Source organism: Rutidosis leptorrhynchoides, chromosome 10, assembly GCF_046630445.1.
Source record: "Rutidosis leptorrhynchoides isolate AG116_Rl617_1_P2 chromosome 10, CSIRO_AGI_Rlap_v1, whole genome shotgun sequence".
NCBI classification, from domain to species: Eukaryota; Viridiplantae; Streptophyta; class Magnoliopsida; order Asterales; family Asteraceae; genus Rutidosis; species Rutidosis leptorrhynchoides.
In genome coordinates this window covers 339,331,001-339,346,262 of record NC_092342.1, presented here as the reverse complement: position 1 = coordinate 339,346,262, position 15,262 = coordinate 339,331,001, and the positions used below count along the sequence as shown (strand labels likewise).

General features: G+C 32.7%; 1 protein-coding gene across 1 annotated transcript; it reads right to left on the bottom strand.

The window, feature by feature from the left end:
• Positions 1 to 730: 730 nt before the first annotated feature.
• Positions 731 to 6,397, bottom strand: LOC139872844 (uncharacterized). Its single transcript, XM_071860775.1, has 8 exons — positions 6,264 to 6,397; positions 6,106 to 6,191; positions 3,718 to 4,462; positions 3,460 to 3,551; positions 3,284 to 3,358; positions 3,078 to 3,139; positions 2,144 to 2,213; positions 731 to 1,583 (listed from the first exon to the last, which is right to left on the bottom strand). Exons 1-8 carry the CDS (start codon positions 6,370 to 6,372, stop codon positions 870 to 872), a joined length of 1,953 nt encoding a protein of 650 aa, XP_071716876.1. The 5' UTR covers positions 6,373 to 6,397; the 3' UTR covers positions 731 to 869.
• Positions 6,398 to 15,262: the final 8,865 nt, after the last annotated feature.

Genomic DNA, 15,262 nt, shown 5'->3' with positions numbered 1-15,262 from the left:
CACTCTCAAGGTTGTGATTACACTTCTCTGAGTGATTTTGGGATGATTTACATCTGAGGTTTGCACCTCTATTTATAGCTAAGATCTTATAGCGGTAGATAGGTGTGGACGAGGAAGGTTGGCGGAAGTTGGCGGCCGTCATCGTGTTCAAGTTTGCTTCTTCTTCATGAGTTGTTCAAAGATGTCTTACTTTGAACATCTAGAAAGATTAGGCTGGAAACCACTGAAAACCATCATGGTATAGGCTCTGTGTTCTTTTGAGTCCTTGGGTAAATTCTTCAATGTACAATAGTTTGGTGATTGATGATGAATAAAATATGTCTCAACTTTTTTCATAAAAAATTCCTTTTTTATTATTATTTAATAAGTTGGAGGATGTACTTGAGTTGAGTTATGGATATATATTTAAAGATGCATCAGTTTGGTAAATATATTTTACAAAGACATGTATCTAGTCAAAAACTTCTAAGGCAGGGATTGATTTGGGACTTATTTTGGCAATTAAGGATGTATTATGCAGTTTTATGAACACATGGATGATTTGGGTAAAAGTACATAAACACATGAACGATTTTAGCAATTTTGTCAAAAAAAAAAAAAAAACAAGATCGGACATTCCATGAGTTAAAGTTTTTCTAAACAGCTAGATGTCATGGTGCAGCCAAACTTTTTATTTTTAACGACAAAATTATATTAAAAAAGAAAGAAACTCTCTAGCAAGAACTAGAGAAATTACAAAGGCTTTAAAAGCTTTGAATACCAAACTAAAAACAATGTTGCCTCTAAACTTAAGTCAAGAAAAAGAATACGATCTAATTAAATAAATAAATAAATAAAAAAACACATTTCTTCACTGAGGTATGATACAACTAACCTTTTGCTCCCAAACCTCTATATTTCGGAAGCCGGCTAGCTACAAGTGGATCAACAATCCCTTGTGAGTCTCTCCCGAGACCCGTCCCTTCAATATACCCCATTTTCGACATCATCTTTGACCCAAACCCTTTTGTATGCTTTTCAGACGCCCAAAAATGTGCATGACCCGTTTTACCCCTACAACTTTGTCCGGTTGACCCGTTTGACCGTTGTGGTGCGGTCGTATCTATAGGCTCTGTTTCGGGAGCCATGGCTCCTAATCCGAGTGATTTGGGCCGTTGTATCGCTTGAATGGGCTCTGCTATTCCTTTACCATCTTTACCCAATCCACCTCCATCTACATATCCCATTTTTGCCAACATTTTCGAACCGAATCCCGTTGTATGCATCTCAAAAGCACAATAACTTGATGAGCTGGCAGTTTGGTCTCTTGGTTTTAATTCATTGTTTGTAGCGTCGGGTTCAGATTCCATAATACCACATGAGATGAATGACATGGGCTGCATAGCATAAGTGCCGGTTACGTCTTTATCTCTCGCTTTCTTCTTGCTTGAATCATCATTAGTCTTGCATTTGGTCGATCTCGGGTCTAATGGGCTCAAGCCCGAGGTACCATTTGAAGCCTTTTTACTTCTAGTTGAAGCCATTTTTCCTGATGGTGTGTCATTTACTCTAATATCATCTTCTTCGTTGTTGACTCCTAAAAGCTGAAAATTTACACAGCTAAAGTTAATCTTTATAAGTAAAACGAAGCAATTTGGTGTACTTAATCATATAAATGGAATCCGTAGCATGATGGGTAACAGATTCGACCCATCGACTTATAAATGGGTCGACATTATGTCTTATCTTTAACAGACAAATAACCCGTAAGATATAAGTTAAGAAGGACGCGGGTCACATGGGTTACTATAACGCGATAATGAATGATTTGCTTACAAAATGCTTTTTACACAATGAGTTGGCACCATTGAAATAAAGAAGAAAAATCAACCAATCTAATGTTGACATATCATTTTGTAAACATTTGTTTATAACTATAGAATCCTCTTATAATGCATAAAACTTCCAACATATAAAAAGTACTTAAAATAACTTTGGAATATATATTACTCCGTATATATTATCAGCATATTAGACACTAAACTATCTTAATGAAGTTGTGAGTAGAAAGTGTTCCCCATACGCCCAACCCGATCCATGATAAAGTCGCCCGTTTTGATTTGTTACCCACCCCATTTGCTAATGTAACATGTATTTTACTTGCCTTTTCAAGCCGAATTCTATCATTTGATGATGGCATTCGAGTGTGTACTGTTTGAGTCACAGTTACAAACCTGAAGAACATAACATCTAATTAAAAAAACTTGCACTTTTCGAATTAATTAATCTCTATACTAAATAGTGTAAATATAAACATACATGATTGGCTAACAATTGTCATATAGTATGAAACTAATAATAGTAATAAAAGCTAAACTAGATCACTTGGTCATCGTTATAACTTGCGTTGGATTAGATGGGGGGTTCAAACCCCTTTACAATTTTTTTTATTTATGCATTTTTTTAGTTTTACAATTTCCATCCTAATTTTCATTCTCAAGCTTTTTGTTTTCAATTTTTTAATTTCAACACTAAACTTTTTTCCCTTGCCCCAACAACGGGGGCGACCACATACCTAGTTTTCATCAAAATGAAAAATTGCTTAAACAAACAAAAAAATAAAACCCAGAATAAATATCTGAAATTAAATTGAGTAAAAAAAAAAACTTACCAGGCTTGGAGTCTTAAAAAAATATATAGATATTGATCAAGCATCATATGATAGAAGAGGAGTTTTTTTTTAGGCGTCAACGACATTAACCTCCGGTTCGTAAACCGTGGATAACCCTAGCCGAGATGATGATCTCGAGAGGGTGGTTAACGCTTAGCCCGGGCCGATCAACGTGATCGATCAACGGCAACGGGAAAAACCCTACGAGGATCCGTAGGTAAAAACCCTATCACGATAGTAGTCCCATCGAGTTGAGATGATCCAATCGTAAGGAAGCACAAGCTGAAGTGAGCCTTTGATGTTGGTTTTTAGCCCATATTTATAGATGGGAATTAGGGTTTAAGTGACTTGCAAGGCAAGTCAACTTACAAGCCCTAATTGAAAAACCAGGCGTCATCAAATATGATGATATAGAAGCATAAACTACCTTCTCTTGCCTGATCCTTGACTTGAACTACGTAACCGATAGATTGATGCCAATTTCTGAACCTGAAATATCATACAACAAGGTAAAACATAAGTTTGAACAAGACAAGAGTTTATAACCTTATATATAAGGTTTTTATGTGTGAAAAAATACATGTTATCTTTGTTTCTTAATCATTTTTTTTGTAGGTGGGTCCAAAGGGATACCTGTGAACAATCTTTAGAGTGCATCGGTTGAAACGACATAATATCTTCCTCATTCTGTAGCATCTGCTCTAGTTTCTGCATTTCATAACCCAACAAACGTTCATAAATGGGTCAAAACTGTAACTATAGTATGGGTCAAAAACTGTAACTATAGTATGGGTCAAAAACGGGGTTACCATATTTATTTCCTCAAGATCAACACATCGATATGCCAATCGCTCCCTACGTTTCAAAGCAATTGTATCTTGACGTTCCTTCTTCTTCTCACCTGTAAGGATAGACTGAGTATACACAACATAATTCAAGAAAAACAGTTATATTCTGTTAATCAGTATCCTATTTTACATGCAAATTCCAGGCTTCAAGTTAATCTGCACTAACCGTCACTAAATAAAGTTGTAAAGATAATTTTAGTAACTACTTAAACTACTTACCAGGAACTCGGCTAGAACGGTTACTTTTTTCAGCATGCTTCTTTTTTTGTGCATAAAAAATTTGGGGATCCTTTACAAACATAAAATTCTCCATGGCGACCCAATCATCTGTTTCACCTCCAAATTTGATTGACTTTGTTTGACTTTGACTTTTCTTTCTTGACTGAGGTTTCTGCATGCCATACTCCATTGATGCATCAAAAAGTGCAATCCCTCCTATTCTCCTTACAGTATCATCAACATCGACAGCATGAATATCGCCATTTTCTTTACAATTCCCACCAATTCCTTTAATATAATCTTTTGCAATATCATCATCTATATCAGAACAGGAGTCACTATCAGACGAACTAGGTGTATTTTCAGACTCAGATGACTCCAACATTTCTTCATCATTCTCTTTATCATCATCATCATCATCATATGATGAATTTTTCTCTGGAGAAGATATATCGGTTTCTATTTCCTCTGATAATGATGAATCAGAATTGGATCTATCTTCCTTTTCTATAAACGTATCGTCTTCTTCTTCATAACAGAAACCTAATCCTCTATGAAAACCAACACCAACTTCCGAAGTTGAACCATAATCGTATGTATATTCTATAGCTTCTGATTCTTCAACTTTTGTTTGGTCATTGCAAGCACCAATCTTGCTTTCTTTGGTATCAACCAAAACAACAGGTTCTGTTTTTTTGTCCAACTTGTTTTGTTCATCATTACCTCCTTTTAACAGAGGATCGATCTAAAAAAACATCAAATTAGTTTAATCAGCTAAATAATTGGTTGATCTAAGTCATCATTCCACACTCGATGATGGTATCATGTCAACTTAAAGGCTATTTTTTAAGTAGGTTTAATAAAAGAAGCTAACTTTACAACCCGAAAGTGGCAGATTCATTTGCTATACAAGCCCAACGAATCAGATAGGGATTAGCAAAAATCCCGAACAGAAACGAAACCGGTAGTGGTACCGAAAACCGTACCTATAGGGATTCGGTTTCAGTATCGGTTCTTGATATTGAGAAATTTCGGATTTGGTATTTTAGGTATCGGTATCGGTATCGGTATCGGTACCGGTTCGGTACAGGGAACCCGATTTTGGAAACCGAATCTTGGAATACATGGTTTTTAACGAAATTGATGTAACGTTTAGACATTTTGATAACATAACTTTTTAAACCATGAATAGTCCGACGGATCTAAGAATTCAGACCATCGTACTTCCATTATAAATAATAACAATAACAAATAAAGTTTTACAAAGAACGCACCAAAAATATTTTAGTTTTAAGGCTTATAAACTACAAAATAAAGAGTTAGCTTTGTTCTAGACCAGGAGATGCAAATATGCAATACTTATGCATAGCACAATTGATCACTGGTTACATCGGTACAGATGAATGGGTCTATAAACAAGAATTTGTTTCAGGGTCTTGTAGATATATATTACTCTTTCACAATCAAATGTACCCCCATACGATATTACATAATCATGTTTTGTTATTTAATATGGAAAAAGGAACAATAATGACGTCAAGATAGCAGATGAATGTGACCCGCATTTTTAGAACACCAAGCACTCGCACACTTTGGTGCACTAGTTTACCAGGGACAATTTGGTCTACAAATCAGTCCTATACCGAAAATACCGGTACCGCTTTGTTAGTTCGGTACGGTATTCGCTTCTCGATTTTGGACAATTTCGGTTTCAGTACTTTCGGACCAAATAAGGAGCATAAGCACATCACATACATGATAACAATTATCATACAATATTATGCACATTTCTAGCACCACTATCATGCCACACGTTCTTTTCATAGTCAACAACACAACTTGCTCAACAGAGACAAACTAATCATCGCCACATCAGTGGGCGGAAAAAGATAGTGATCGAATGTGTTTCTGCTGTTTAAATTTGTGATAATCAAAACAACCAATTCACAAAAAAAAAAAAAAAAATGTTCCAATTCTTCAATGTATGAGTATCTCTTTCATTTTACAACAAAAAAAAAAAACAAAAAGAGGGTAAATTTGCATAACAGTTCAACTTTACAGAAAAAAAAAAGAATTTTTTTTAACGACTCTTCGTAAGGCCCCGTTTGGCTCACGGAATCCAATGAGATTCCGGCGGAATTGGAATTGAATTTAGACACGCATTTAGACACGCATTGTGTATAAATTCAATTCCAATTCCGCCGGAATCCCATTGAATTAAACGAGACCCAATGCTATTATGTTGTATAGAGCTTAATTTTTTGAATGAAATCCCTCTTCGTTAACAATCAAACACATTTCCCTTTTCCCTTAATCATAACATATAAATATTGTAGATAGAATTCTGAAGGAAAAAAAAAAAAAAAAAAAAAAAAAAAAAAACATTACTTGAGGATAAGTGTAAGCGACCGCATTCAATTTAGGTTTCTTCTGATTATTTTTACCTTTTAATCTCCCACCAAATTTATCCTTCCCTGCACAAATTCCACCAAATTAAAACAACAATAATAACAACAATGATGACCTCAAGATGATAAATGTATTACCTTTTGAAGGAGGTGAATAATCGGATAACAAACCACCATCTATAAATACAGATTGTTTTTGATTTTTTGATTTTTTGTTTTTTTGCTTTTTATTACCGATTCCCGCCATTGCTGTTGTCGTTGATTGAATTGGAGATGCTAACAAAATAAAATAAAATAAAATAAATAATGATTAATGATTTAATTAATTTGGGGATTTCGATCGAAAATTGGGAAAATGCGGTCTGTAACGCGGTGCATCTGTAATCGTGGGATTGTGTGTTTGTGATGACATACGTGGCACTATTCGCTGCTTCGATGAGTCGTTCCGCAGGGATTTAAAAAAAAAAAAAAAAAAAAAAAAAAATACACCTAATTCATAATAAAAGCTTTATAACAACGACCATCGTTAGAAAAATTCTTTAAAAAATATCAGAAATTTAACAAATATAACAAGTATTACAGTTTTAGAGAAACAAATACGGAGTATAACTTACCTTGAAACCTACTGCTTTGCTTTCAGCCGATTATAGCTCAGGCGGTAGCTTTATTCCACAAGAAGGTAGTCCGTACATGACCGGTATATGTTTATACTCGATGCTAAATGAAGCCCAACTAGGTCCGCAAGGCAAGCCCAACTTGGTCGCCAAGGCAAACCCAACTTGGTCACCAAGTAGAGCGAGTATTTTTTTATTGACACGTATCGCATTTATATTGACCCAAAATTAAAACTAGAACGGTCTTTTTTATTATTTTTTTACGGGTTTAACGAAAAATTTATATTTATATTATAAAATTAAATTACATTACATTACAATTACAAATATATTCATGTTGTAAATTTAGTAGTTAAATATGGATGGTAATTAGTCAAATATGGATAGTAAAATTTGTACTATATATATGTGCATAATGTAAGTTACAAAAACACACATATACATTAAATACATCACACCTCTTCAACCTCTTTCTCTCCTATATCTTCTACAACACATCTCTCTTTTATTGGTTCTTTCAATTTGAATATATTGAACCAGGCCACTAAAGGTAGTTATAAGCCTACTGAAATATAACACGTTATCAGCACGAAGTGCTCCGTATAATCAAGGTTTATCTAAGCAAGCACACGTCACTAATCAAGGTAAGAAATTATCTAACTTTTATTAACTTCACTAACATTTATATTTATGTTATTTAAGTTATATATGGTCGGTTATACCGCCTGAATTATATTTCTGTAATCTAACTTTTATTAACTTCACTAACATTTATATTTATGTTATTTAAGTTATATATGGTCGGTTATACCGCCTGAATTATATTTCTGTAATCTAACTTTTATTAACTTCACTAACATTTATATTTATGTTATTTAAGTTATATATGGTCGGTTATACCGCCTGAATTATATTTTCTGTTATCTAACTCTTATTAACTTCACTAACATTTATATTTATGTTAATAAGACCTCATGATTGTACGCAACACGTCATTTGACAGCACGGTACTTTATGTACGCAACACGTCATTTGACAACACGGTACCATGGGTCGAGATTAATTCCGATCAATACGAATACGATGGGGTCTTTATATGTTATCTAACATTTATGATTACTTATGCAATTAATCATTATTTATTTCATGCATACTAATGTTTATTCTTAAAAGTAAATCTTAAAAGTTAAAATAAGAAAAAGTAGTTTGTATTTTTATTAAAAGTAAATCTTAAAAGTTAAAATAAGAAAAAGTAGTTTGTATTTTTATTAAAAGTAAATCTTAAAAGTTAAAATAAGAAAAAATAGTTTGTATTTTTATTAAAAGTAAATCTTAAAAGTTAAAATAAGAAAAAGTAGTTTGTATTTTTATTAAAAGTAAATCTTAAAAGTTAAAATAAGAAAAGTAGTTTGTATTTTTATTAAAAGTAAAACTTAAAAGTTAATAATAAGAAAAAGTAGTTTGTATTTTTATTAAAAGTAAATCTTAAAAGTTAAAATAAGAAGAAAAAAAATCTTGTCCTTTATATTACTCATACGCGTTTTGATATAGTGACTTTATTCGTTAACGTCAACTAACGACGTTACAACGGTCATATATACATAACGGTTGTTAACGTCAACTGACGACGTTGCAACAACTATATTTTTCAAATATAAAATAAACATCTCCGTTTTCACATTTTCACAAATCAATCTTCATTTTTCAGATTACTACTCTCAAAAAGTTTTTGTAAAAATGATTCACACAAGGATGATTTTTCCTATTGTATTGGTCATATTAACTATCATCATTGTTGCTAATATACCACCGGGTGAACCTATATTCTATCCTGCCCTTGTGGTTTTATTATTTGTAATCATACCATTATTCTGTTGTTTGCTACTTATGAATTTAAAATGATTCTAATTTCATTTTATTATTTGTCTATGAATAGAAGTTGATTATGATTATGATTTATGTTATTCATCTTTTTGATAATAGAAAATGTCGAATTTAAAAAGGCTTAAATTTGCTCATTTAGAACAAGTGGGAACAACTACTTAACATGGGTTATGAATGTAGAAAAACATCTCGAATCAAACGGTATTTTAGAAACCCTGAATGAAAATAACAATTATTCCGAACAAGAGAAAGCAATAGTAAGTATTTTTCTTAGCAAACATATTGACGAGTCCTTAGAATCTACATATTATATGATCGAAAATCCAAGTGTATTATGGAAAATACTCAAAGATAGATACGATATTAATTATCAAAAAAAATAATAATAATAATAATAACGGTGATCCATGAAAGAATAAAATTAAATATATTAGTAGACGCTCTTATAAGAATTTCGGAGATTCTTATTAATGATCTGGTAACGTGGATCATCAGTCTAGTATTTCTTGAATACATGAACATCTTGTTTAGCTCTACAAATAAGTCCCAAAAGAAAAGAAAACGAGAGTGAATCTGTTGACAAATCTTGATTAAATTAACCCTGAGCTACCTTGAGACTTGAATGGTTTGAATTTTCTAAGATGCCTAGTTTTTTTATGTATCACTCATAAATAAATGGTTTTAGACCATAACGCATATGTTTTATTAAGTGTTATCTTTTATGTACTTCAGATTATAACTTGTTTGCAGGTAATATAATTTGATTATCTTGCTGAAATATAACTCATTATTTGCTTATCTTATTTGAAGTTTTAGTATGAATCCTGCTGAAATACAACATCAATTAAATGGTAAAGACCTATGTATTGCAGATAGTAGTAACATACACACTATGATCAAATCTAAGAAATATTTCAGTGATTTAAATCAAATGAAGGAATTATAAATACTATATCAGCTCTTGCAAACTTGATATAAGGAACGAAAAAGGCAAAATTTCATATTACCAAATGGTACGAATTTTTTGGTAAACAATGTCTTGTTTTCTCCCAAATCAAAGAGAAATTTGTTAAGTTTCTCTGATATATATCATAATGGATATGATTATCAGTCAATGATAATCGAAAATGAGAAATATCTATGTAGCACCGAAAAGCGCATATGATAAAAAGCGCATATGATGAAAAGCGCAGCGCATAGGATTAAAAGCGCATATGATAAAAAGCGCATATGATGAAAAGCGCAGCACATATGATTAAAAGCGCATATGGTGAAAATGATATATGATGAAAAGCACATATGGTGATTAATGAAAATCACATATGGTGATTAATGAAAAACACATATAGTGATTAATGAAAAGCACATATAGTGATTAACGAAAAACACATATGGTGATTAATGAAAAGCACATATGGCGATTAATGAAAAGCACATTGAGAAATAATCACCAATGTTTCTTGAAAGAATTCAAGGGTATATATATGAACCAATTCATCCATCATGTGGACCATTTTTCTAATAGACGCATCTAACGCATGGTCTCATGTTTGTGTGTTATCAAGCCGTAATATGGCATTTGCAAAGTTTCTTGCACAAATTATTAAATTAAGAACACATTATTCTGATTACACCATTAAAAGGATGAGACTTGATAATGCTGGTGATTTAACATCTCAAGCTTTTAATGATTATTATATGTCTACAAGGATTGTTGTTGAACATCCAGTTGCTCATGTGCATACACAAAATTGGTTTAGCTGAATCAATAGATAAACGCTTACAGCTAATAACAAGACAATTAGAAATGAGTACAAAACTCTCAATATTTATATGAGGACATGTAAATTTACATGATGTGACATTAATTCGCATGAAATCAAGTGCAAGTTATAAATATTCTCTATTACCAACTTAATTTTGGTGGAGACCGAATATTTTCCATCTTAGAACATTTGGTTGTGCAGTGTATTTTTAATTGAACAATCACAACAAATGGTTCCTCAAAGAATGATTGAAATATATGTTAGATATGAAACATCTTCAATCATAAGATATATTGAACCCATGACGGGTGATGTTTTTACAGCAAGTTTTGTCGATTGTCACTTTAATGAAACATTGTTCCCTATATTAGGGGGAGAAATGAAATATAAATAAAATGGTGTTTCATGGTGTGAATATCAATTAAGGAATATTGATCATCGCACAAAAGAATGCGAAAAGAAAGTTCAAATATAATGCATATGCAAGAACTTGCAAATTAATTACTTTATGCATTTAAAGATACAAAAAATAAGTGACTAAATCATATATACCAGCAGTAAATGCTTCAGCTAGAATTGAAATTACAAAAGCTGGCAATAATGTCACTTATGAGTCTTTGCTACGGCAGAAACGTGGGAGACCAATTGGTTCCAAAGATAAAAATGCTCGAAAAAGAAAATCAGCTGATAATGAGGTAAAAGAAAGTGTTCAAGAAGAACCACAAATCAATACTCCTTCTGCAGAGGATATTGATAAATGTAAATACATAAATTGCAATAAATTATGCAATATTATGAAACTGAAATGAAATGAAAAATCTTGATGAGATATTTTCATATAATGTTACAATGACATCATGAATAAAGATGATGATCTGGAACCAAAATCTGTCATTGAATATCAAAATAGACGTGATTGAACTCAACGGAAAGGAGCAATACGAGCTGAATTAGAATCGCTCAATAAAAGAAAAGTTTTTGGATCAATCGTTATCACTTTTAAAGATGTGAAACAATGGGATACAAATGAATTTTTATCCGAAAAGAAATGTGCAAATGAAGTTACAAGGCAAAACTTGACTTGTAACTCAAGATTTCCCACAAAGACCAGAAATGAATTAGGAGAAAAACTTATCCTCCTATAATGAATACAATTACTTATTAGATACTTAATCAACCTGGTAGTTATTTAAATGCATCTCATGGATGTTGTTACTACTTATCTGTATGGATCACTTAATAATGATATATATATATGAATATACCTGAAGGGTTAAGGTATCATAAGCATCTAATGCAAAACCCAATGGAATATATTCTATTAAATCACAAAGATTTCTAAATGGGTTTATACAATCGGGACGTATGTGGTATAATCGATTAAATTACTACTTGATAAGAAAAGGGTATACATATAAACTTATTTGCACGTGTGTTTTATAAAAACAATGTTCGGATATGTGATCATAGCTGTTTATATCAATTATCTTAAATAAAGAAATCTATGAAGACATTCAACTTCTAAAGAAAGATTTTAAAATAAAAAAAAATCAAGTATTACGTTGATTTACATATTGAGCATATAACTAATGACTTACTTATACATCAAACAACTTATACCGAAAAGATTTTAAAATATTTTAATATGGACAAGACAAAAACCATTAAGTACTCATATGGTTGTTAGATCTTAATATTGATACTAATCCATTTCATCCTCTAGAAGATCATGAAGATCTTCTTGGTTCAGAAGTTCCATATTTTAGTGCAATTGGGGCTCTTATGTATCTTACAAATTATACAAGATCTGACATTTCTTTTGCAGTTAATTTGTTGACAAGGTTCAGCTCAGCCCCTACCAAAAGACATTGGAATGGGATCAAACAAATAGTTTGATACCTTCGGGGAACTACTGATTTATAATTATTTTATTCTAACAACTCGAAACAAGATTTGTTTGGTTATACAGATGCAGATTATTTATCTGATCTACATAAAGCTAAATCTCAAACTGGATATGTATTCCTAAATGGAGGCACCGCAATATCATGACGTTCTCAAAACAAACACTTGTTGCAACATCATCAAATCATGCCGAAGTGATTGCATTACATGAAGCTACTCGGGAATGATTTTAGTTAAGATCAATGATACAAATCATTATTGATTCTTGTGGACTAGAACGCTATAAAAGCCCAACAACTATCTATGAAGATAATACAGCTTACATAGTACAAATGAAAGAAGAGTATCAAAAATGACAGAACAAAACATAAATGCTGACGAGGCGCTAAAGCTATAAACGGTCTTAACGGTCATAAGTTTGATGGAAAAGAATGGTATATTGGTAAGGCTCAGAAAAAGACTGAAGGGAATAGGAATTGAAACAACAGTTTGAGCAAACCATGAAGGAGACTGTAGACAAATCACATGGGTCAAACTTGTACATAAAAGATTTAGATGATACAGTTTCAGATGAAAACCTCAGATTCTTCTCATATACTCAAGATCTCGTAAAAGACAACCAGATTAAAATGAGATACGTTCAATCAACAACTCTGCTGATCTTTATACCAAAGCACTGCCAATCGCTGTTTTCAAAACATACGTTCACAATATTGGCATGAGGCATGTTCAAAAGATGTGACGACTCAGCGTTGTCTACTTGAGGGGGAGTCAACTCTATGCTGCACTCTTTTTTCCTTAGCTAAAGTTTTATCCCACTGGGTTTTCTTTAGCAAGGTTTTTAACGAGGCAGTATTAATTGCTCTTTAAAAAAATTACCATCCAAGGGTGAGTGTTGTAAATTTAGTAGTTAAATATAGATGGTAATTAGTCAAATATGGATAGTAAAATTTGTACTATATATATGTGCATAATGTAAGTTACAAAAATACACATATACATTAAATACATCACACCTCTTCAACCTCTTTCTCTCCTATATCTTCTACAACACATCTCTCTTTTATTGGTTCTTTCAATTTGAATATATTGAACCAGGCCACTAAAGGTAGTTATAAGCCTACTGAAATATAACAATTCAGAAATTATGTTTTTACTATTCACACCATTTTTTATTCCAAAAATTCGTCTTTTACTACATAAGATATTTACTACTCCACTAGACTTTCTAAGCTGCTTCCTGCATTTGCTCTAGCGACTTCTATTCCTCTAATTTGTTTGTTTCACTGTACCTTCTAGGGCACAACCACCAAAATTATCACTGCAACCTAGGGATGGCGCCCGCGGGCAACGGGCACGGGTCCTATATACCCGCGACCCGTCCGTCGAGTTTCTTTTTTTGCACGTTGAGACCCGTTACCCGCCCGCGGGTAAAATTGTTTTGCCCATGTCCGTAACCCAAGGATACCCGTGACCCGCGGGTAACCCGCGAGTAATAATATATACAACTTTTTATTAGAAAACTCAAATAATTTTATTAATTATAAAAATATATGTACAAGTTATATCTAAAATGGCGTGAAAATTAAGTTTTTTACTTGGATATAATATTAAATTATTAATCATTAGTCAATTACAAGTAAATTAACTTTCAAAATTAATAATTGTAAGTATAAACTCGCGGGTAAATTAAGAAAAGTCTCATTTATTCACGGGTTGGGTTTTACCCGCGACGGGTAGTATATACCCGCGACCCGCCCGCGACCCGTTGACGGGTATAAATTTTTACCCGTAACCGTGCCCGCGGGTAAGATTTAATGAATTTACCCGCCCGTCACGGATTGGGTACCCGCGGGTCACGGGTTTTTTCTCGCCCATTGCCATCCCTACAGCAACCACCACCGCAACCACCGTCGGAACCACCACCGCAACCATTATTACAGCAACCGCCACCGCACAACCATCTTGAAGTGATTAAGTCCACTTTTTTATTTGATTCTTCCTCTAGATCTTTTCATTGTGATTCTAAATTTTGGTGGTAAAAGCCCTAACTTTAACTCTAGCCTTGAAAGTGTAGCTAAAGTGAAGATGATGATATAAAGAAGAAGCGGATGAATCGACTATAGGGCGGTTCCAATCATCTGTTTCACTCTTTTTGGTCGCCATGCGTGTTGAACAAAAATTCCTTTTACCTGGTCTTCTAAAATCGTTAAAGTAAGAATTTTTTTCTTCACTTTGATTTAGGGATTTGCTATTTTAAGGCTTCTAGGTTTTAAATTCGTAACCTAGATCTTATTATTGCTAGGGTTTTTTGTTATTTAAATTTATTCTTTGTTCTAGGAACCTTGCTGCTTTTCGAATCTGTATTTTGTCGTGAGTAATTTTGGTTCATTTTGAAATTGTTGTTGTTTTCATATGCTTCATGTTTTCGTTACCTTATATTTTGTTTGGTTGTTTTAGGTGATTTTCTGCTTTAAGGTGCTTCAGGTATTTAGCCTTTTAGCTTGATGTTTGAATTTTTATTATACTAGCTACAGTATTTGTTTGACAAAATTTTGATGCATACTAATGATATTGTGTGCATCTAAATGCATTTGTGGATGTGTATGTTGTTAACTGCTCTATTTCGTAGTAACTTTCTTTATAATGATTGCATATTGTTAGTGAAATTAAGTGTAGGGTGGTGATTTTTAAAGGCAACAATTGTTTCGAATTGACAAATTGCATAGTGAGTTGCATACAATAATTGCATTTCAAACTCACTAACTACAGTGACTCTTTTTTGTTGTTTGGTGTTCATATGTGATGAAAACGGCACCGTATTTTTATACTCTATGTTCAATTGAGTTATGGGTCAAAAACGGTTGGATTAAAACAGGTAATAAATTGTTCAAGTTGAAACGGGTCATTTTATCACGGGGTGAAACTGCATCAAGTCCGATTGAACCCCACACTTTGAATTCATTTC